This window comes from Cariama cristata, unplaced genomic scaffold (assembly GCF_000690535.1).
Source record: "Cariama cristata isolate BGI_N322 unplaced genomic scaffold, ASM69053v1 scaffold20075, whole genome shotgun sequence".
In the NCBI taxonomy this organism is placed as follows: Eukaryota; Metazoa; Chordata; class Aves; order Cariamiformes; family Cariamidae; genus Cariama; species Cariama cristata.
Genome location: NW_009617240.1, coordinates 88586 through 112226, shown reverse-complemented (window position 1 = coordinate 112226; position 23641 = coordinate 88586). Strand labels below are relative to the sequence as shown.

The following is a 23641-nucleotide window of genomic DNA, read 5'->3' as shown; positions in this document are numbered from 1 at the left end:
AGACATCTACCTTTTCTGCCCTGAGGATAATTAATTCTGATGTTAAATTGAATGGTTTTTCATATCACTAAAATAATCACAGAAGAAGCCAATGGGTGTCAGGTCCATCTGGCTCCTTCCTCATGCAGTAAAGTCCATGCTTACTGCACTCAGATAAATATTCTGTAAAGCAAAAGTGACCCTAACAATCGCACGTACAGTTAACTGAATTTTTACTATGACAAACTGTATTCTACTTTTAGCTTTACATATAGAATTTATGATTGCAAACTTCACCTTGGATTAGAACTCCATTTTGAAGCAGAGAATTTGTATTGTGGAAGCTGAACAAGAAATTTCTGTCCTAGAAAATCATGGAATCGCTTCGGTTGGAAAAGACCTTTAAGATCATCAAGTCCAACTGTTAACTTAGCACTGCCAAGTCTACCACTAAACCACATCCCTAAGCACCACATCTCCACTTCTTTTAAATGTATCAGGTTCTGGTGGAACTGCTGAATTTTGATGACTGACAACTGTTCCCAGAGAAGCATAAATTCCCAGTAAAAGAATGGAAACACAGAAAAGGTGCTAAATACTATGATCTTTAAACAAGAAAACCAATTTCACTGACAAAAGCAGAAAAATCAGCTGAAGAAGGATAAAAGCAGAGGTATGTCTCCCTGAAAGATAATGATCAAAACTTAAGGTCTCTCAGAATTTGTGAGTCAAGCACTAAGATGATGATTTTTAGATGTGTGTCCCCACCCCCAATCTGTAAGTCTTCTCTACCGTTAGAGTAAAGCATGTATGTTCAGGACCTCCTTAGGAAAGCTTGTATTCCTCACTTTAACTGCCATATGGTCCCCATGTGGTTAAATTATAACTCAAAATAAAAATATGTATCCAGTCTGGAGAAACTTGAGAGATTACAGCACTGTCTTTATGTCCAAGAACAGTTGACTGTACAGCCCCCCTTGCACAGAGGGTCCAGACAAAAAATTGTTTCACAAGAGACTTAGTGCACTACTCCTTGAATCCAGAGCATGGACTCTTCTCAATGTGGGAGCCAAACAGTAGGTTTGAGTTTAGCAGTCTGGTGACTTATTCTGGCTATATTAACTTCTAAAATAACAACAATAAAAACAATAGCTATAACAGAACATGCAAATGAGGGAAGACAGGCATACTGGGATGAAAAACATGCTCGAGCTAAGTCAATGCAATCTGTCTTCACATGCACTTATCCTCCCATTTAGGCAGCTATTGTAGTCTTCAAACAAGTCAGCACAGGGAAAAGCAGAGTTCAGAAAATGAGGTTATGGGTACTTTCAACAATAGTGATTTGAGAAACCTAAACCAGCATTTAAGAATGCTATATCCATTTAGTAGTGTTTTGTAAAAAGCACATTTCAGAAATGATTTCTCAGTCTCTCAAGAATTAAAAGTTCATGTTCAACATACTTATTGGGGGGATTCACAGAAAAAAAACCATTATACTTCTTATAAGTCTTTCTTGAGAGAAAGTGATCTCAATCTGGAAAAGGGTAGGGCAGGGCAGTTCAGAAGGAACTGTCTTCACAGTTGTCTGTCTCAGGGTGTTCAGTAGGGTCAACCTTGACGGGCATATAAGGTGATGGTAGAGAAAATACTAAGGATATTGTCCTCCGTGAAGTCTGCATTTTCTTACTTGGATGCCTCTTAGATTCGTACTATGATTTTCTGTGAAAGTAAAGGGGTGTTAAAAATGAAGTTATATCATTTAACAGCTGATACTAAGATGGAGAGGGATCTTTGTGAGAACTCTGGTTGCAGTTCAGCTTTGGAACAGGTGATCAGATAGTTGTTTGGACTTCCTCACATTGACTTTTAGATATTTTCAGTAATAATATGAAAACCTAGGCAAACTAGCTTGTCTGGTTCCTCTATATAGCTGTTAGTGAGAAATTCATAGGTTATAATTAATTTTTCTGATTTTAGATGAGGATATGGTAAATCACAGCATAATAGTGCCTGTTTCTCTTTTCTGACTACAAATGATGATTTTCAGTTGCAGACATCTACAGTACAGATATAAAATCAGGCAAGATCCATCTCTGCTACTTTGTCACTTGACTTGACAAACAACTTCTCAGTTCATCTTTACACTGATAGTACTCTTTAATATCATATGAGTTCATCAGTTTAAATGGAGGTAAAAAAATGGAGCCTTCTGTACAGATTGTTGGCATAGAACATCAAGTCACTGACATATTTCTGGAGAACAACAGACCAGAGGACTGAAATAGAACCTGGTTCCACCTTTCAACATATGCAATGACTTGCATACAGCACTTGGAAGAAAACTTTGAGTATGGTACTCTAACTTTGGAGCGCACTTAGAGAAAGGAGGCATATATGTGTCATTTTCAAGGCATGAGACTCTCAAGCAAAAGTAGTACCTAGAATGTCTCCTTTTAGAAGTACTGACAATTCACACAAAGAATTATTTTAGAACTGTTCTTCACAGGTTTTATTTCTGCCAAACAGCTAGAGACACACTGCAGAAGGGCTATAGCCTATAACCTGGGATGAATTATCTGTCTCCCTTTTTTGGCTGAAAGTGGAAAAAAGGCCAACACTATTAGCAGAGAATTAACAACACTGGACATTAATATTAATGATGACAAAGTGTGAAATAGTAGAAAGACACTACAGAAACTCCACTTTGATGTGACAGCAAAATGAAGCAAATGGTAAGTCAGTCTATTCCACTATTTATGGCTGCAGATGGATAGGATGCAGTGGCACGAATGGTGCAAATTCAGCTCCAATACTGGAATGCTCTGGGCTTCTGCCTATCAGGAGTAGAACCTACATGTGTAACAGAGTTCAAAGAAGATTTTAACAAGCACCTATGCCACTAAGAAAACATCGCAAGTCATGTTTTAATCCCTTATGTAAGGCAGAGTGTATTGGTAATAGTTGCATCCTTGACTGCAGCTGTACTGGAAATACGAGCAGTCAGCAAGAATTCTAGTGTGAGATTTGCACATATGGTCATCTTAGGTACATGGATATGCTGTAAAGTCTGAAACTGGAAGACAGTATGAAATGTCCTGCTCAAACAAATGAACCTGATAACTGGGTGGTGGAAAGATGCCAGACCATATGCAGGATGTTGATAGCTTCTCTGCACTACACTTAATTCAGGATTTCTGTATATTCCAATGCATATAAAAAGTTGAAATGAACTGACACTATATGGATGTAAAAACTACTTCCAGTTTTATAAGGTGAATGCATTAGAACTGTGCTAACAATAAAATGGCCCAGTCATTGCAGTGAACAGCTTCTGTCTTTTTAGATACATAAAAATCTCTGCTTATTTCAGCTGTATCTTAAATTTGTTCTTAACAGTTAAATCTTTCTAACTTCTTAAGAAAAATAGGAAATAATTTGTCTCATAATTCAGAATTTGTGTGTCAAATTCTGAGAGTTTTTTTTCACTTTTTGTATTGAAGATCAGAAATATATTTGCAATTATAACTAGGACTAAATCTTCAAATTTTTTTTAATCTGAGCCATTGTGACATTCATTTACTCAAATTCAAGTTTAAGAAAAAGTATGCTTTCTTGAATAAGTTATACTTACAGGAAACAGATGCTAAAAATGCTAATATGTCAAAACAGCCTTATTTGCATAAATTATTATGTAGAAGTTCCTGTATTTTCTAAGAGGGTAACATTTTTGTTTGATTATCCCTGTCTTTGGTATTTCTTACAGAGTATTTAAATTCACTTTCCATTTGGTAATATTCAAATGCTACCATAAAATGAACAAAAGTAAAATTTTTACACAGCTGGATAACCAGCAGAATGTGATGGAAATATTCACAGGCAATACAGGAAAAATGAATACAACAGAACTTCGGTTAAATGTTCAGAAAACCTGAACAATTTCAGATTGTTCAACAGCCAACAATTTCTTGTTTAAATGTTTATCAGTTTAACTGATTCTGGCTCTCTCAAAAACATATAATTTAAAATACACATGCCAATTCCATCCCATAATCCATAAATAAATTGTATTTTGCCTATGAAACTTCCTATTTTTGAGAGCAAAAAGTCTATTTATATTTGACTTATATTCAACTGATATTACTAAAACCTGTGTTATTATCATGGCTTCTAAGATTCTTAAAAAAGAAATAACTGCTGAGTAGAAACCACCATTTAGTACACATTTGTTTAGAGTATACGACTGAGAATGGAAAGATAATTCTTTAAAGAATATGTATGAAAACTAGTAAGATGTTCTGAATGTACCCAGCCATTGAGTCCTTCCTCTTCCTAAATTCAGTACTATTTGGAATTCAAGTTTTATTAAAGCTTGACAGCAACAAAACAGATAACAAAAATGGGAAATACTGCTTAGGAGCATATTTTTCCTTGTGAAAAATGAGCCAGAAACTTCTCTACACTCATTTAGCAATGTAAATGTCACTTTGTTTCTCCAAGCTTTAAGCTGAGAATAGCTCCAGGGCTTACTTGTGATGCAGAAATGTCCCTGTAATCTACTTAGAAAACATGCAGAACATTAATAGAAACTAGAATCTTGGAACATAAACGTAGCATAAGAAAAATGATAATTACTCTGTGGCTTAACATTTAAAAAGAGAGCTAAGCATTGTACATCAGCATTTTTTTTTATGTAAAACAAGTTGCAGCACATAGATGAGCAGGAAGTCATTCACTTTAGAAACACAAATAATTTTGACATTATCATGTACAATCCTTTACACAGAAAAGAGGGGAAAGAGGCAGAGCTAGAGACTGTTTGAAGGCACCTGTTACCAATCACTTCTTCTCAGTCGTGTCTTCCCAACCCCTGCAGATACCCCTTCCTTCCCCTCTCCCCCAACAAAGCAGTTTTCTCCTTTTATCCACTAAGCGTCCATCCCTGATTAAACACGGACTGCCCTCCCCCTTATGACTCCAAAGCTTTTTATGAGCCTCTGAACTTCTACCTCTGTTTTTTGCAGATGGCAGCTGTTGCTATTCTCCAGGTTCCTAAATCCAACACATTGGTTTTCTGTCGTAGGTTACTTCTAGTTGATCTTCTTCAGCATAACTTAATTACAGCTAAGGATAGTATTAGCCATACTTTAAAGTATGACTGATAACGCAATGCTGAAAACTCATCTGGAATCCTTAAGGTTCATTGCTGAGATGGAATGAAACTGTGGGTGTAGAGAAATTAGCAGCGAGGGGGCATTCCCCAACGGGAATACAAAAGTAAGAAAGATAAACAGGAGAATATAGGAGTAACTGGTCAAAGTAAGGTAAAGCACAGGTACTTCAGGAGACCTTGCTTCTCCTCAAAAGAGAAAAAGAAGAAGAAAAGCACCTGTCATCTTTCACTTTTGCGGGCCAGATATTGGGATAACTATTGAGAAGAAACAGGGTTTTGTGCAAGATACGGACATGAGATGAATACCTGCAAGCACAGAGACTACTAGATTCTCGGATGCTGGAAACATTAACATTTTGGAACAGTGTCATGGAATTGCAAACTCTTCTAATACTTCATGTGACCATGTTTAAAGTCTAACATTCATCAAGACTTACATAAATCCTCAGGAACCTTAGCCTGATCATTTATAGAAGCTCTGTGAAAAACTCTTGGAGCCATTAAGAAACTATGCATATCCTAATAGAACTAATTAGTAGCTGTTCCTCCTGCTTGATCACATGGACTCTCTCCAGTATTACACACACTTGGAAAATGCATTTGGCAACCATTTATTAACAAGCAAGAAAAGTAGTCAGATTTTCCACATTTTAAAAATAATGAAATAACTATTTTCTGTTCTTAACTTCACCTCTCTCATTTGTTCTGTCTTTTTCTCTGTTCTCATCTATTTACCTACACATTGTTGCCTTATGTTTAATCTCCTTTTCTTGCATCCCATCAGATCCTCTGTTCTTGGACAAAATAAGCTACACTTTTAATCTCATTCACATAAGAGCTCCAGCCTGCTGTGAATTTTTTTTCTTTTATTTCAGAAAATATAATACAAAAAAATATAAAAGATCCATTCTACAGATCAAATTAAAAAATCATTAGATTTCATTTTTAAGAGACTCACAGGACTTTGGAAAGTGCCTTTTTTCAGGAGATGTGGATTAAAAAATGAATGTAAATGTAAATTCTCAGAACAATATAAAGTGAAAACATAATTTGTTTGTGACACTACTTCCAAATTACAATCAGTTCATATATAAGAAGATGACTTAGAGAAAAGAGTTAATTTGTGTCTAGTTAGGAAAAATAAGCACTAAGGCGATTTTCTTTTCGAGATTTTGAACTGAAATGTGTAAGGAAAGAAGAATGGCTGTGATTACGATACTGCATTAGGACACATGAACACGTAACCTCTGCCACGAACTCTGGGGAGTTTTGGGCAAACCACCAGTTCTTTCACTGCAGTTGTTGCTTCTGCAAAATAGGGGTAGTGATAGTTTTCTGCTTTATGTTGTTAGGATAATATTTGTGAGGTGTCCAGTTACTGTGGTGAAGGCCAGAGAAATATTCAGTTACTAAACAGGATTATTTTGACATATTGTTAAGAAACCGTGAAAACCTGGAAAGGGAGATGAGACAAATGGTAGGAAAAGAAAAACACTTGGTTTACTCATAAATGGTGAGTTATACATCAGATTTGGAAAGTTTCTGACCTGCCAACTGGAAAATAAATTCAACATAACAGTCACTTAGGCAATTAGCATTTTAATATTAGCCTGGTAGACTATTCTCAGCAAGAAGAGCTCAATAAGAGATTTTATACTTTAATATGTTTTAAAAAGAATAGGAGCTTGCAGTGGCTAACCTAAATAAATTTTAACTCAGTCCAGTTGAAGATTTGTACCAATTCAGGTACATGTATTTGATAGATTTAGTACTCGAGTGACACAACAATTTACTGACATATGCTAACCAGATTTAAGTAAACAAATAGCAATCAAACCCCATGTGTCTGTATCCATTTAACTGATTGATATCAAATAGGTTTATTTAAACTACTACTCCATGTTTTCTACTTTGTCCCATAGCAGATAGCCACAGCCTGGTTTCTGGTTGCTAACTTCACTTGAAGAGCTTTGGCACAGTAACACATGAATGTGTCAATAAGACAGGTGACTAGTTCAGCAAGTTTACATTCTATCACTTGTGTGCACAGCTGCTAATGTACCACAAGTGCACAGATGTGTAAAGGAGATAAAATATCAGCAGGTTTTCATATCTTTTTAACCAGTCTATAATAATCATGTGCTGATAACTAATCATGTCTGCATAAACAATTGCGTTATAGGAAATTAATGAGTATTATAAACAGCCTTCATTTTCACCATTTATGTCATAATTTTTACCCTTTTATTTCTTACTACAATAGTTTCACAATATTAATTTTACTTTTACAGATTAGAATTTACTGTATTGCCAGACTGCATTGCACACAGGTGATTTCAAACAGTTTAAAAAAAAAGTAAATTAAGTTAACTTCCTCATATTCATATAAAATGAAACTGATCTTAGCACCTAGAACAATACCTATTTAAAGCCTTCTATTGGTGTCTCTTACACTACTGTCTCATTTTTGTTTCTTTTCATGTCTCCTAGAATATTTCTATTTAAAACATAAAAACAACACCTCCATTTGTTATACTTGCTCTGTTCCCCCCCCCCCCCAAGAACCCCAATGGATTATGAACTCCACATTAAAAATATAAACAACAGTTCATTAATTTTCAAGATTTTAGAAGTCAGTTTCTACACTTTGCACTTCGAATTGGAAAAGCTAAGATAAATGCATTTAATTGTGCACATTATTGGTTTTCTTTACTATAATAGGTCTGCATCTTAGTATCTGAAGAAATAGTACAATGCCAAACATCAAAGCATAGCAAATTTATAACCTCTTAAATGTAACCTCAGAAAATGATTACTAAAACTTCTTGCCAAACATCTGAGTGCTGACAGACTGCCCTTCCAAGTTTTCATCTGAAGTTTGCAAGCCAATGGATAAAGTCTAAAATTGCACTTCTGATGTTCCAAAATACTAACAACTGCATCAAGCATGAAAGGCAATGGAAGTGCCAAGATCACAGAGCTCATGCTAAATATTTCTTTTAGTCAAAGGCTGACTGTTGGAAGAGAAGGAAAAAAATACAGATAAAAGGAATCATGGATCAAGAGCTTCAGCTGAAAAGATTTAGTGGATTCATCCCACTTAACTTTAGCACTTAACAGAGAACTGCACTTTGGTGCCTTTAATTTATAGATTCCTGTTATATGCACAAAAGGATAAAGTCCGGATGCAGATAAAGGATGGTGTGCTATACTCTAGTTTTGGACACAAAATGACTGCTTTTTCAAAGGTAAGTAATATTGACATATAAATATTGTTACTCACTCTTTTCCTTGCTAGACCCTTTCCAAAGGTGATTCAAACTGCTAACATAACAGACAGCAATTCACTTTTGTGGTTTTCTTTTTTTTGTCAAATTAGGTTTCTGTTTAGTGATCTGAATGGTCCCAGTGCAGCATTAGAGATATGCAACAGCTGGTGCAAGAGGAGGAGAGAGAAGGAGAATTGGGAGCAAAGAGGTAAGGCAGTGTTATAGCTATTAGGTCAACTCGGGCATAATGTATAATTTCATCTTGATTTATGCTTTGAAGAAACATCCTTCTTACTCATGCTCCCCTGACCATATAAAGACAGGGGGGCAACAACGAGGTCCATTTACTGGGGGTAAGTGCTGAAGTCAGAGTGGGAAGAATCAAGACTACAAGTTCTTTTTGTGTGTGTGGTTTGGTTATCCACAGTTAAAGATAGAGGGTCAGAAGTGTAAAGTTCAGCTGATTAAAAAGAGAACAGAGACTACAAATAATAATGCAAAAAAAGTCTGGATTTAAGATATCCTTTTTAAAAAAAAACAAACACTGTTTACTAGAAGGTTATTAATGGGAGACCCCATTGTTCCTCCAAACAATGTTTTATGCTCTTCTGATGGATCTGGAAAAGCAATTAAAAACCCTATTGGTTATCTTGACAAAACATATACAATTTCTTAGTCTGAAATCAGCTGAAAAATTTGGCCGTACTAACTGTACCTGCTATCATGCATTGAGGGGTTTACAAATGGCTTCACAATACTGCACACCCCAGTTCCTTCTGCTATCTCAAAGAGGGGAGCAGCACTGTGAAGGCTTTATTATGAACCTCTAAGAACATAATCTCAGCATGATCCTGGATCCTGATAATTCACAATAATGCCATTGAAGTCTCTCTAAAATAGTGAAGTTTGCATTTATCTATATGAAGGTAAGAAATTTTATCATACCAGCTGATTCTCCATGGTCTAAATGAGTAGCTAGATTAAAAAGTTTTCCACATTCATTTACTAATTAATTGAGAAAAAAAAGGAAATAGTAGGCCAAGAAACAATAATTTGGGCCAAGAATATAGCCTAAAAACAAAAAGCTTCAATTTTTCTCCTTCATGGGTGGATCCTACCTTTTAAGAATGTGTATAAGTCAAATGACCAATTTTCACTTCAATTTCCAACAGCAAAATATAATGATCATCATCAAATTAGCTGTCTACATAATTTAAAATAATGAACTACTTTATTACATGAATATCTAGCGTCATTTTTTTCCTGTAATGAAAGAGCCCACCTAAGAGCACTATATAAATTCTTCCAAGATTCAGAATTTAATATTTAACTTTTTTCTTCCAAAATTAAAATAAGTGAAAAGGGAAGTAAGATTAAGCATGAATATAAGTTCTTTATTTAGAAAGTGTATAAAATGCTCTAATTACCTCCAAAGCAAGCATTATGAATCCAGCTGATATCACAAGGAGATAAAAATAAAAAACCCCAAGCCCTCAAACTCTAACATTTCATTAAAAAGAGTTAATACAGTCTGAGACCACACAGGCTGGAATACCTGAAGTCAAAACCATATACTTATTGAAACATGTCGCTGTAAGACAGCATTAACATTATTTTGGCATTTTGCTTGTACTTTTAACATACCTAAACTTAATTTTATGTTAACTATGAATATCTTGGGTTTATCTATTCAAGAATTCTAATGTTTTTACTTGCAAACACGAGGGCAACAAGGTAATTCCTAACAAGACATGACAGTTTAGTATGTGCAATAACTAAACAAGACTGATAGTAATCATATTACATGATAGCATGTACAGAACACGTAAACCCATAATTCATTTTTTTTTCAAATTGCATAAATCTGTATTTACAGATTGCATGTTACTTTTATTTAAAAACACATACCTTGTCTAAATGAAGTCTTTACTAACACAAGATTAGAAAAATTTGATTTTTTTTTTCTATTAGCAGGGATAATTACTGTAAAATTGTGATGTTACTGCATATTTAACTTTTTTATTAAGATGGCAAAAAAGATTTCATTGAAGACTAACTCACTGTAAACTAAGTTAACTAAGTTGTTCTATCCTGTACAAAGATTTCAATACATGAGATAATTGCCTTTTAGAGAAATTAATAAACCGTAAAACTACTGGAAGAGGGAGGTCTCCATTGAAAGTAAAAACCAAAAGACTGCATTAGGAATAAACAGAAATGACAAACATAACACACATGCACACTACTTGTTATTTTCACACATTTTCCTAAAACAACTTTGGCTTATTTTTGTGTTTCTTGGGGTTTTTTTGTGCATTGTACTGATATTTCATAATTTTCTTCCCCCAAATAAGCAACTTCTAAAGTTTCTTTTTCAGTATTTATATCCATTTGTGCATAGGTGACTTGAAAAAAAACATTACCACTGTTAGGTAAAACAGTATGACGAATACAGCCCATGTTTAACAGATATAAAAAGAAATTTGACCAAACAGTAATAATTTTGGAAATACTTGCTCAATTTCGTAACATCCAGGGTACAAGGAACATTCAAGATGAAGCCTGTTTCAGACTCAAGTTTTTATGTTCTTTTTTATAAAGCCTGCCTCACTCAGCCTTGCTTACATTGTTTGCCACAGTTTGAAAATTGTATGTGGTGAAATCACAAAGAAGCAAACTGCTACATATCAGGAATAGTTTATGAGGATACTCATAGGGGCTAATGTTATTTGGATGTAAACAACATCACATAGCTTTGAGGTAGAAATGTTATAGTTTTCTTACAAAACATTGTTAAATTTTACCTTTATTTATGACTTTCTACTGATTTGGATCAGCTGCAATGCATGTTGGTTGATATGACACTATTAAAACTAGGCACCCAAGGCATAACTACTTTGAGAGTGTAACTACTTGGCAGCAGGACTACTTGGGAGAGGAATAAGAACAGGAAATTCTGAAATAAATTAATTTGAAATTAGCCTGCCAAGGGCCTATCGTATTGGAAATTCAGAAAATTCACTACATGTTTATACAATTAAGTCATGTTTCCTCAGAATATTTTTCATATCATTAATATAATGTTAAGGCTTATAAATTATCTAGAAATGCTTTAAATGTTTTCTGTTACATTAATAGGGACCAGTGGGTTTCGTATAAACAAAAAATCACCAAAAACGAAAAGAAAAAAGCAAACTCAAATATAACCCAAACGGAACATTTGCCTTTGTCTCAGTCTTAAATTTGAAATTTAAATATACGATGTGCATACAGACATCAGAAATAAGAGCTATTGAATTATTACTTCTGATGCACAGATGAACCTGCCAGGTCAATGACACCTGCAGTTTAGGGAAGCTTGTACTCTTCTGTAATTATACTATTTTAATGTCTATGCATGGAACTTCACAAGCACTACAATCAATTCAGAGCGTTAAATGCAAAAACTATTCTAGGAGGAAATTGCAGCAGACAAACATGCAGTGCAATTAGGCATAGAAAATAAACAACTTAAGAACTTGTTTTCTTTTTACTTTTGAGGTGATTGTTTCACATTTGAGATCTGCATTCAGGGAACAGAATTAGTAGCTTTCACTTAAGTTGAGGCTCACTTAGACTCAACTGTCAGTGAAACTGTTTTGGTTCGGTTCTAGCAAAAAAAAGGTCCTGTAACTGGTCAGCAGAGACAAACTGGTTTGGACCAATTCATGACATGGGTTTTGTTTTACTGATCTAAGAAGGAAATTTGGGGGAATAGCAAGGAAAGGAGATGGAGGAGAACAATTTTGGAGATGGAGTGACAGAAATTCAAGAGGTGCATGGATAGCCAGTTTTCTATGGAAATAATGGTATTAGAATGAATGATAATGCAATCTCAGACAGGATAATTTAGGGGAGTTGCAGATTCCTGAAAGGAATCTTCTCCTCTCTTCCCAGAGAATTGAAAGGGTATTTTCAGAGAACTATTGATATAATGACTCTGTGATGATCTTTCTGAACAGTAACTGGCTATTTAGGGCCCATCACTGAGTATATATAACTTGTGTTGTTTTTCCTCGCAGTCATAATTTTTGATTCATTAATGTTGTATTTTCTCTGCAAACCCTTGCCAAATCATTCAGCAGCTTTGGGAGATGATTTAACAGCTGCTCATGGTCAGCTTTTGGGTTTATATCTTCAGTATTCCGTAGCTTCAGCAAACTTTCCATATTACTATTCACCCTTTTTCAGATCATTTGTGTATGGGACTCCTTCGGTAAACTTAATTTATTTTTATTATTTGTTTCAGACATTTAATCTGCAGAAAGATTTTCTCTCATACTCCATGACATGTTAGTCTCTTAAGATTGTTGAGAGATAAATCTTGACAAAAGCCTTTTAGGAATCCCCATATAGAGCATTTATGTCTAAATGGCAAGATTTTGCATACTTTTAGATCCGCGAGTGTATTCCAGTAGCACCCTGACTGACTCCTTGCTTGGATGAAACTCCTGTAAGTACATAAAGAAGTACCCTGACTCTTGTCTGGATGAAACCTGTGTGACTACCACCCTGTTTCCTCTCCCCAGATCCTATTTTGGAATTGAAAAGAAACTCAAATGTGTGTACTGGAAATGAATTGTGCAATGCTTTGTCCAGGTTCTTGGTCTCAGTGATTGGGGAGCAGGGAGAGATCCTGGGGCATACTGTGGCATAAGCAGACCTTGCAGATTACATGTGTATCAATTTCATCACCTTCTTCTAAATACTCATGAAATGACTGAACACTTTGCAAGGCATGTCTGTTGTATGCATAAGAAAAGAAGGAACAGTGAGACTAAGTTATCAGGGAGAATTTAGCAACTGAGAGTACATCAGAGTACAATCGAGAGCCTCCTTAGTGCCTGACAGACATGATCACCTGTGTTTCTGAAAATAACACAAAAAAACCCCCTCAACAAATCAAACCAAAGCAAACTAATTTCTTCTCATGATTTAAGGCTGAGGAGAGAAAAAACACACTTATAGTAGTAATGCTAAAACAGGAACATTACCTCACGGTGATTTAGAAGTCTCTCCAAATCTGCTGCCATTTGATTCTTGACACGCAGCAAAGCTGTCTTTTCTTTATTTAAAAGACTGGTAGAAAGAGGATAGGAAATGCAGTAATAGCAATGGATAATCTCTTTTAATCTTGTATTCTGGCTGAAACATGCATTTTTTTAAAGCTAAATACTGGCAACAATGAAAATCTGCTCGAGTAATTGTATCAAATGATCCTTCTCTATGTTCACGTATTGGAATTTTTATAAATTGTCCTGAATGTACTAATACACACAAAATCAGAAATAATATTCAAAATCTTCATAAATTATGGGGGTTTTTTTGATTCTCTGAAGGATAATTTCAATTATCAGAATCTTCTATTATTATCTCTTGGTTTCTTCTAGGCAAAATGAGCTCATTTTATAAGCAAAGCAGGGCTCCTTATATCTACACTTCTATATCAAAATGTGGATTTCTTTGTCGTATGCAACACTAGTAGCAGGACACGCTGTTCTCTCAGTATCACCTCTTTTTATACTACCGTATTTAGAATTTTGAAAATATACAAAGAAGAACAACATCCAGCTCTCCCTTTTAGCTGTGTAGTTTCTGCAGAAATTGTAAATATATTTTTGCCATTTTTTATTTTATATTCCAGGATAATGCATAGGATCAAGTTTGTCCTGTGAACCAACTTTTAGCATGAAGGCATGCTTTTATAGCACAATGTCAAGTTTAAATTTAATTGTTTTTTGTTTTCTCAGTTATAGAATATGAACATTTGAAATGTTTAGCATGCACATTCTGATTCCAGGCAGCAATTCTAATATAAATAAACATATTTTCATATTTAGCCCCAACATCAGTTTCCAACAATAAACTTCAGACTAATGCATGCTTAATGCCAGTATATAATCTAGCTTGTTAAAAGAGCCACAGAGATTTTCTTGGAAGACCAATGTTATATATGCTATTATCATGACTTAACTAAATAGGTTGTACAATATAAACTATAACATAAATCAACAACTATGCAAAGTGCAATTCTGCATATGGAGTGCAAATAGGTAATACTGAATACAGGTCAGGAGTTCAAAAGCAAATGGAGCATTTACATGTGTTGCAAACACAAATTATTTAATATTCCCAGTATTTAATCCATAAATGATCAGCAAAATAAATCAACCTTTTCTTTAATTGGCTGTATATCATCTGCTTGTTTCAAATAAGCAATATCATCCTTTGCCCCAGAGATTTTCTGGCAGTTCCTTGCAAGCTCTGTACTGTAAATTATGACTGTCAATTCCTTCAAGGCATTCATTAATTCTCAGAAAAATTGTATGCTTTGGCCAAATTGCTTAGTTGTCTGAGTTATTTAAAAGGAAAGTAGTAACATTTATTAAAAACTACAAAGATATTTTAATATTTTCAAGAGTTTTATTTTCTGTGACATTTTCAATCATGATGAAATTGCTGTACTATTTTTTTTCCTGAGTTCATGTGTTGTAACTTACTGATAGGTCAGTTTTTCTTGGATTTCTATACTTCCTAACACCATAAACCAATTCTTTTAGAGAATGACTCACAAACTTATTAGAGAAGCAATAATAGAAGTTCCTTTATGCCTTAAATAGTGTACTGAATAAGCATAAACATCAGTGTTCATGAGTAAACCAGAAGTTCATGTTCAAGGTTCAATTTCATCTACATAAAGAACCTATTCTAATTTTACTAGTTATACCTTCTGAAACAATATGACATCACTGATCCACGTGGAGCAGTTCTAATTTTCTCTGTTTATGGTCAAATACAGGAATTAGACTCCTACATCATTCAGTGTTTTCTGTCATACAGAATTACCAAAGCACATGCAGACTTCAGATTTAGCAGTTTTGCAATAGTTATGCTTTTTCATCATTGCAGATAGAAGGAAATAATTCATATACTTCTGAAAGAATACTGCAAAAGAGGCATATATACATTTAACAAAGTGAGAAAGCAGTTATTAGACACAACAATAATAAATTAACACCTGTAATGACCAAGTAAAGCAGAAATACCTTCAAGAGTTCAATTTTGGGAACACTGACCGTTTCAGTCCCTGTTATGAAAATGTCCTGAATGGGCATCTTGGAGATCAGCAGTCAAGGAGGTTCTAGCTTTAAACTATCCTATGCTTCCATCAAACAGTAGTTTAACCTAATCCAGTTTTAACTGGCAGCATAACAAATCAGAGAGCAGCTTTACAGTTTGTTTCAGCTGACCTAAGTGAAAACTGTTGCTGAAAGATCATCCTTCCCAAACCACATGCTGGTAACCCACTCTTTGTGTTGGTACTAGAAAATTTGTGACCACATAAGTAGGTCACTTTGCTGATCTGGATGGAAGCTGTAGTCTTTTTAAAGGTTATTTTTCACATGGATCACCAAAACAACTTGATTTACCATGTACAGTGGGAAGCCACAGCTGAAGGTAAGGATGAGACTGCTCTATTTGGTGACAGAGTGACTTAACTGTCTTACTATGATTCTGAAACCACAGTCTGTAAGCCTAGACAAACCGGCTTCTCACACCTGAGCTCAAGGGTTAACACTTTCATCTGAAGAGACAGGATCTTCTCAACCATCTTTAACTAACCACACTTTTAAGTTTTCATGATACAGAGATGTATTAAAGTACTAGAGTACTAAACATTAAAAGAAATCCTCCAATGACTTGTTCTGGGGTGAAAACGTGAACAGTTGGGAGAAATGGACTGTGTTGAAGTGATCTAATACCCTTGGAGTTATTTAACAGCACAAACATCTGTTTTCACACTGCAGGGCAAGTGTAGACCATGCTGTGCTCCACAGTTCTGGTCACTGATTGCTCCATCCTGAGTGTGGAGAAGGTGCCCTTTGTGATATATCATCTAACTGTGGCCCCAAAAGTCCAGGTTGGAGAATTGAATGAAAAGCTGTGTGGCTCCTGCTTTTTCTGTGTGCCCGGGTTTCCAAAAGAAGCCAAAATGTCTGGGGGGAGATTCCGTTTCATTCCATCATGCTTTCCAAACCTAGCCAGGTATGAATCCAGTTACCAGGAATGCAGGACTTACCATGGAATACACTTGTCATATACATACACATTGCTCATAGCAACCACTGCCTTGTTTTGTTTTGCTTTAATCAGGACCTAAAGCCAAGGTAGCTTGGATATCTTGTAAGTGAGTAAGTAAGACACCTAAAACAGTAAGACATTTTTAGGTGACTTTATTTTTGTGGAGAATGGAGACTAACATTTCCCAGTCTCAGACTTTTAAAGCCTTTTGAATTTGGGCAATTAAGCCATCTTTAAAATCTCTGGTCTAAATACACTGGATACTATCCTGTTCAGAAGCTTCTATCATTAGATGTTCTGGATAATATGCTTATGCTGGACACACTAAATAAACACGGTTTTATATATTACTGGTTTTTATTATTACTTCTATTCAGTTTGAAAAAAAGTAGGTTTCTTTTTCAGTGATCTGTGCACCACAAATGCTATAAGAAATAAGGATTGTGCTTTTCTGTTAATTTCACGTTACAGCATGATGAAGTTGAAAACTGAAGTCCAATCTTGAGTTATTTTTTTTGCATTTTATGTTCATATACAAATATTACCATCAAAAAAATCAAACACATAAATACTATATGTGAAGGTTTTATACATTAAACTGAATATATAACATAGGCATATAGTGCAGCTATTTCTTCTCTGCAAATTACAGATTAATAGCTCAGAGTAGACAGCTAATTTTTAAAGTCTAAGTCAAATTTTCTTTTTAAGTCATGTAGTTAGAGAGGGAGACATAAAAAATTCTGCAAATAAAAGTTCTTTAGAAGAGAGAACACATGAAAAAATTATGATGTCTCATTGTGTGGCTAAATAACCACAGATCAGATTTTTAAAGGCATTTAGGAGAGTGTGATTTTAATTGGAGTGCTTCAGGTGGCTTACAAATGCATCCATGTAGTGTCCAAATCGAAAGGAAATTACTTTTTCAAATTGTAAAAAAACCCCACACCAAACAAAATTTTAAAAGTTGCAATACAGGTCAGAAAACATTCATTTGTAGAAAAAAAGAAATCTATTTCTACAAATTTTGTTTGGAGCATTTCTCAGGTAAACTGCAGTAGTGTTGGCACAAATGATGTGCATTTCACAGAATGGTAATGTTCTCATAAAAAGCTCATTGCCCATTCGGTGATGGGAAAAACCCATCTAACACTGTATGCTGAGCTTTATAATGTTTGGATGGCAATTAGAGAAGCCAAAATGTTTAGGTAAGGAACACTTCAGTACATAGGTTCTTAGTGAGCAAAATCCTTGTACTGCTTCTAGATTTGCCACACAGTTAGGCTTTTGAGGAGTGCTTTTAGGTAAGTGAATCACTTTTAAAACCAGCCATTGGTACTGAGAAATTTGAGTAACTGCATTTAAAATAAATATCCTCTCTTTATGAATGAAGTCCTATTTAATGTCTCCAGTTATTTATAAACGTAGATGTTTTTAGCAGAAAATTATGTACTAAAACTACAATTACTTCTCTACACGCATAAAAATGAAATCCAGAGATTTGTTTTCCCACAGCATGACACAGTTACACAGTTACAGCATTTCTTTTCAAAAGGAGTGCTAAATGTGATGTTTTCATTTCTGGTTAAAGAACTGTATGCTAGAGAGATTTCTTCATAGTAGGAAGGAGTCATCCTTATACATACCACTGTTCTTATTAATCATTGCTATTTACTTTTATTAACAAGAGCACTATGTGGACTAACATAAATGAGAGGTTACTTAACAGAATATTCTGAGATAAGTGGACCACCTATAAATTCACCCTGCAGATGCTACGTCACTCAAGACCAGAGGTTTTGTATCCGAAGTGTATCTGCAGGTGCATGGTTCAGTATACAAGCACACAAAGTGCTCTGCTCCCAGGGCCACGTCAGTTCTCTCCATGGCGAAGTGCCAGCACAGCCCGTGGCCTGCTTGGGAGAATTCTAAGGGGATGGGAAGGAGAGTGGTAGTGAACACAGGTGTGGGCAACATCTGACAGAGCTTCGACTACCCCTGAAGAACCTCTCCTTTTATCTTTGACTGGTAATACACTTCTGCCTTCACACTTGAATCTAAGCAGTAATGTCACACACTTGTAATAATCTGGAGATGGGTCCCTAAGATGTTCATTCAAATAACTAACAGCAATGACAGCTCCTCAGCCAAGCATTTACCTCAACCACAATAGCTCTTGCAGTTCCTAGTGAATGTATGGCTAAAGATCCACAGAGCTGTGTGAAAGATGTCTTGAACAGCCACACTTCTCAGGAAGCCACCAAAGTATCTCCAGCTCTGGTGGAATATACTACTTTAAGGCCTTGATTCAGTCTGGCACCTATTTTGATTATTCTTCCTCCTTTCAAGGAGAGGTTGGATGGGGCTTTGAGTGGAAGATGTCCCGGCCCATGGCAGGGGGGTTGGAACTAGGTGATCTTTAAAGGTCCCTTCCAACCCAAACCATTCTATGATTCAGTTTGACAGTTATTGACACAAGCAACTTTAAGTACAATTTGAATAGTCTTTCCAAATGAGGAAGATATGTTGATACGGAGGGTCTGAAAGACAGCCTTAGCTCTAGAGGTATGATGCTTAAGGATGAAGGCATGTAAGCTGCCTTGGTTAAAGTGAACTTGAAGACCATGCTGGAAGGAAACTTAGATGGATCTGCAGGACTTCTCAAGAGTATTATATCAAAATCTGCCCGAATCTGTCCCGCTCCTCTTGTGGAAATAACTGTAGTCAGAAATGACACCTTCATAGAATGATGCAGGGTGGAGAGTCCTGAACATATCTGTTGCCTGTCAAGGGACCACGTTTTAAGTCACTTTAGGTCATTCTGTGAAAAATTGGTAAAACCATGGCACAAGAACATCAACAAGGAGATTGCTGTCATAGATAGCCTTCCTCATAGTTGCCTTCCTCTTGTGCTTATTTCATCAAGACTGTCTATTTCATCACAGCATCAAAACCACATCCAGTAGCAACCAACAGCCTTCTAAATAGACAAGGAAATACAAAGCACTGCAGCTTGCTGCAAAACATTTATAAGGTTGCAATAAAGTACTGACTCATCATCCTGGGAAATCTGATGGAACGTAACCACCCTAAGAGTACATTCTAAAAAGATTATCGGCCGTCATCACTGCACATAGAAGCCAATTATGGATTAAGTCTAAAAAAGTAAATTCACTTGCAAATTAGTCCTTGCTGATGCCTCTACACTGAAGTTAAGTGAGAGGTGATAGAGAACACACGCACTCATAGCAATGGACTTGACTTCTCCACTTAGGGAATTCATGATTTACATAATGCAGAACCACCTCCCCTGATGAGCAGATGAGATAAAAACACAACATGACAAGAACACTCCTCCACCATAGATTCTGCACACTAAACACAAAGGAAGGAAAAGCACAATCAAGCATAGGGCAGCTGTGAGGATAAAACTAAGTATTCAGTTTTGATTGTCAGGGTGCAGGCATATCAACATTATGTTAATTTGTCTACAGTGTGGTACTCAACTATGAGATTTTAAAAAAATATATATTCAAAAAAATCATTAGTACTTTTAAAGGTCTATCTGAAAACAAGAATTTGGACATTATTTTTCTGTTAGCTGGTACTTGTGAAATTGCTTTTTAGAAATAAAACTAATGTATGTATTGTATGCAAAATTTAAAGAAATAATGTACTTTGTGTAACTGTAGCATAAATTAAACCTCAACTTAAAGAGGCTACTGCAGAACTGCAGTATTAACTATTAATTATAGGTAATGGTTGGAAAAAACATTTAATTTTGAAATGACTTTACAAATATTCACTTTTTCTTCTTAGCTCTGAGATATAGAGAAACCAGACTTCAAAAACCATGGTTAGTGTTTTCACTATTACATTTCTAATAGCACCAACATCATCTGCAGAATTTAGGGCCCTCCTTGAGGAGCATTAATTCTCTGAACTCATCCTCGCAAAAATTTTCCACACACAAACCAACAAAATGCTGTTAATAAACTAGGACGGATAGGAATAGTGGTCTAAATCTTTTGATCCAGCAGAGCTTCCCTTGGCATATATTTGGTAGGGATTATCATTAATTTACTTAAATCCCATTCTGATTCAGTTCTGGAATAGCTGGGAGCTAGACTGGTCCACAAAGTAATCTGAAATCACCTAAGGGATATTTTAATTTAAAACTGTCATCAGCAGATTCCAAAAGGCTATCCTCAGGACAAAAGATTGCTAGAATGTAATGGTTCTCTGGTTAGAAATCCTTTCCTCTAACCTTCCTGTCACTTATGGGAAAGCAAAGGACTAACATTATCAATTTTGTAGCAGATTATGATTTCCCTGTGCTCCAGGGAATATCAGCTAACAATTTAGAACATTTGTTTTAAATATGGAGTTATGAATAGCAAAATTAGGGACTACTGATATGTACCAAAAGCCCTAAGACATTAGGTTGTTCCCAAGAATTTCACTGGCTATGAAACTACAGCAAAGTTGAGGCACACTTGTGATAAGGGAATAATAGTTATTTTAGTTTACAAGGAATATTAGAAACTACAGGAAAAAACTTCTTACCGAAATATTTGATGTGCAAAGTGTTACTTATTTGCTAGAAAACCATTAAGGATAAAAATATTTTTTTTTGTCAGACCACACTTTCATTTACAGAAACACAGACTAGTGGGGAGCACACCCCAGGTCACCACAGTAGAGTACTGCTGGTATGTTTACCATGAATTCTGGCATTGCAGTGCAGATCCATTTTCTTCCTTAACCTCAGGCACTTTAAGGTGCCAAAAATTCCCTTTATAGTTAATGGACAGTAACAGGCATCTCTAGCAAATGACTCACTCGATCCAAAATCTGAATTGCTTTTTGGAGATGCCACTTCCTCCATGAATTACTAAGGAAAGCTGACCTGACTAAGTTCCTAATTTAGGTTATTTGTAATGAGCCATAAAAACTCAAGAGAATCAATGCTAATAATGCATTTAAGTTCTTATATATTTTAAAGGCATGAAACACACACTTTCAGAAATGACCTCACCTATTTACTCCCTTTTTTCTAGCTTTTGAGAGACTTTTGGACTACTATGTGAGTAATGAAAGACATTTTCATGTTACCATAATCTAAAAATTTAATTTGCAAATGACCGGTTCCTTGATGATTTTTTTCAGAAATGGAAAGTAAGATCCTGCATATATAGAGAACACTGTGATTTTTCATCTCCTGGAAAAATATAATTTACATTTGAAGTTTTTCTTATAATATACCAAGTCTAGAAAAATATTAAAAACACTTGATTCTGGAATAAAAAAATATCTATTCTTACTGAATCAAAGTTAAGCCCAGTGAAAGATATCTTGTCAGGAAGTATGAATGTTTCAGTTTACTTATAAATGTATTGATTCATGTATAGATTTACTTGGATAATAAGCATTTTTAGGTATTCCTCAGGGCATAACAAATACTATCCCAAACCATCAAAACACTCTGAATAGATACATACGTGTTAGTTTTGGGCCCCTCACTATAAGAAGGACATTGAGCTGCTGGAGCGTGTTCAGAGAAGGGCAACAAGGTTGGTGAAGGGCCTGGAGAAAAAGCCTTATGAGGAACGGCTGAGGGAGCTGGGGTTGTTTAGTCTGGAGAAGAGGACGCTGAGGGGAGACCTGATCGCCCTCTACAACTACCTGAAAGGAGGTTGTAGTGAGGTGGTGATTGGGCTCTTCTCCCCAGTAATTAGCAATAGGACGAGAGGAAATGGTCTCAAGTTGTGCCAGGGGAGGTTCAGGCTGGACATTAGAAAGAACTTCTTCACTGTTAGAATTGTTAGGTATTGGAACAGGCTCCCCAGGGAGGTGGTGGAGTCATCGTCCCTGGAGGTGTTAAAAAAACGTTTAGATGTGGTACTTCAAGACATGGTTTAGTGGACATGGTGGCATCAGGTATACGGTTGGACTTGATGATCTTTGAGGTCTCTTCCAACCATAATGATTCTGTGATTCTGTGATATGTAAGACAGTATGTAGGATAAAGCATTTAGCTATGGTGAGTCCTACTTTTTCTATTTTCATTGCCTCAGCAGATTTGTTGGGAAAAACCTGTATTTTTCATGTAATTGCTTCATAATACAATCACATTAATGCTTCATAATTGTTACCATATGCGTTTCCTAAACTAAGATACCACATGAACACCTAATAGTTAAAATGCTTACTCTTCTGTAGTGCAGTGGGACACAGGTATTGACTTCGTTGAGAATCAAGGGGCAGATTATTTTATAACAGCTTGCTTGGAAACCAAATGCTAAACATAGTTTATAAAGCTATGTGATGGTGGGAAATTGCTCAGTGGTCAGAGAGTTCTGACAGCTGGATATAACACCAAATCAGAGAGTCTCCACTAGAGGAAATCTGCTCGAGTTATGCCTGAAATACCCTTTGCTGGTGGACTAGTCTTATTATTTTTCTCTGATTTTATTTATTTTTACCTTTTGTACATCTGTTGTGTCATTCTTTCCTTTTACTCTTCTGAACTTTCCCCTACTTCATGAGAGCTCTTCTCAACTCCAAACTCACTTTCAACCTCACTGTCATTGATGCTTTTCCAAACCTAAAGCCTCTTTTTCTGACAGTATGAGAGAAATCACAGATGCTAGAGTTCCCGCATAAAGACTCGTCTCAGTCAATGATGGAGTGTCAACATCTCTTCATGGCCAATAACATAATTGTTTTCTAATGATAAACACATAAGTGATTTTAATTTTAGTTTAAAAATAAGAAACAGTGATTTTAATTACCTGACATCTTTTTCAAGTTGTGTAATATGTTCTTTCTGTAGACTTATTTGAGAATCTCTCTGTTGCACAGTTTCAATGAGGTATTTGTACGGCTGTTGTACTTGACTCAACAAAGACTTTGTTCTGTCAAGCTGCCAAACAAAGAAGTGTTATTACTATAAATTTTGTAATTTATAAAGCATAATTACTTTATTATTATTGAATTACTACTGGATATTATTGATTATTACCAATTGCATAATAATATAAACCCCAAACCTGTTATTTCACAAAAAAACCCCAAACTGCCGTCAAATTACTATCTA

At 35.5% G+C, this 23641-nt stretch overlaps 1 protein-coding gene across 1 annotated transcript in view; it reads right to left on the bottom strand.

The window, feature by feature from the left end:
• The window catches only part of PIBF1 (progesterone immunomodulatory binding factor 1), a 119596-nt gene that overhangs the window by 8024 nt on the left and 87931 nt on the right, over nt 1–23641 (bottom strand). The window contains exons 14-15 of the mRNA XM_009700467.1: nt 23337–23467; nt 13455–13539 (exon numbers count right to left, since the gene is read on the bottom strand). Coding sequence (XP_009698769.1) covers nt 13455–13539; nt 23337–23467 — 216 coding nt within the window. The remainder of the gene's footprint in view (nt 1–13454; nt 13540–23336; nt 23468–23641) is intronic.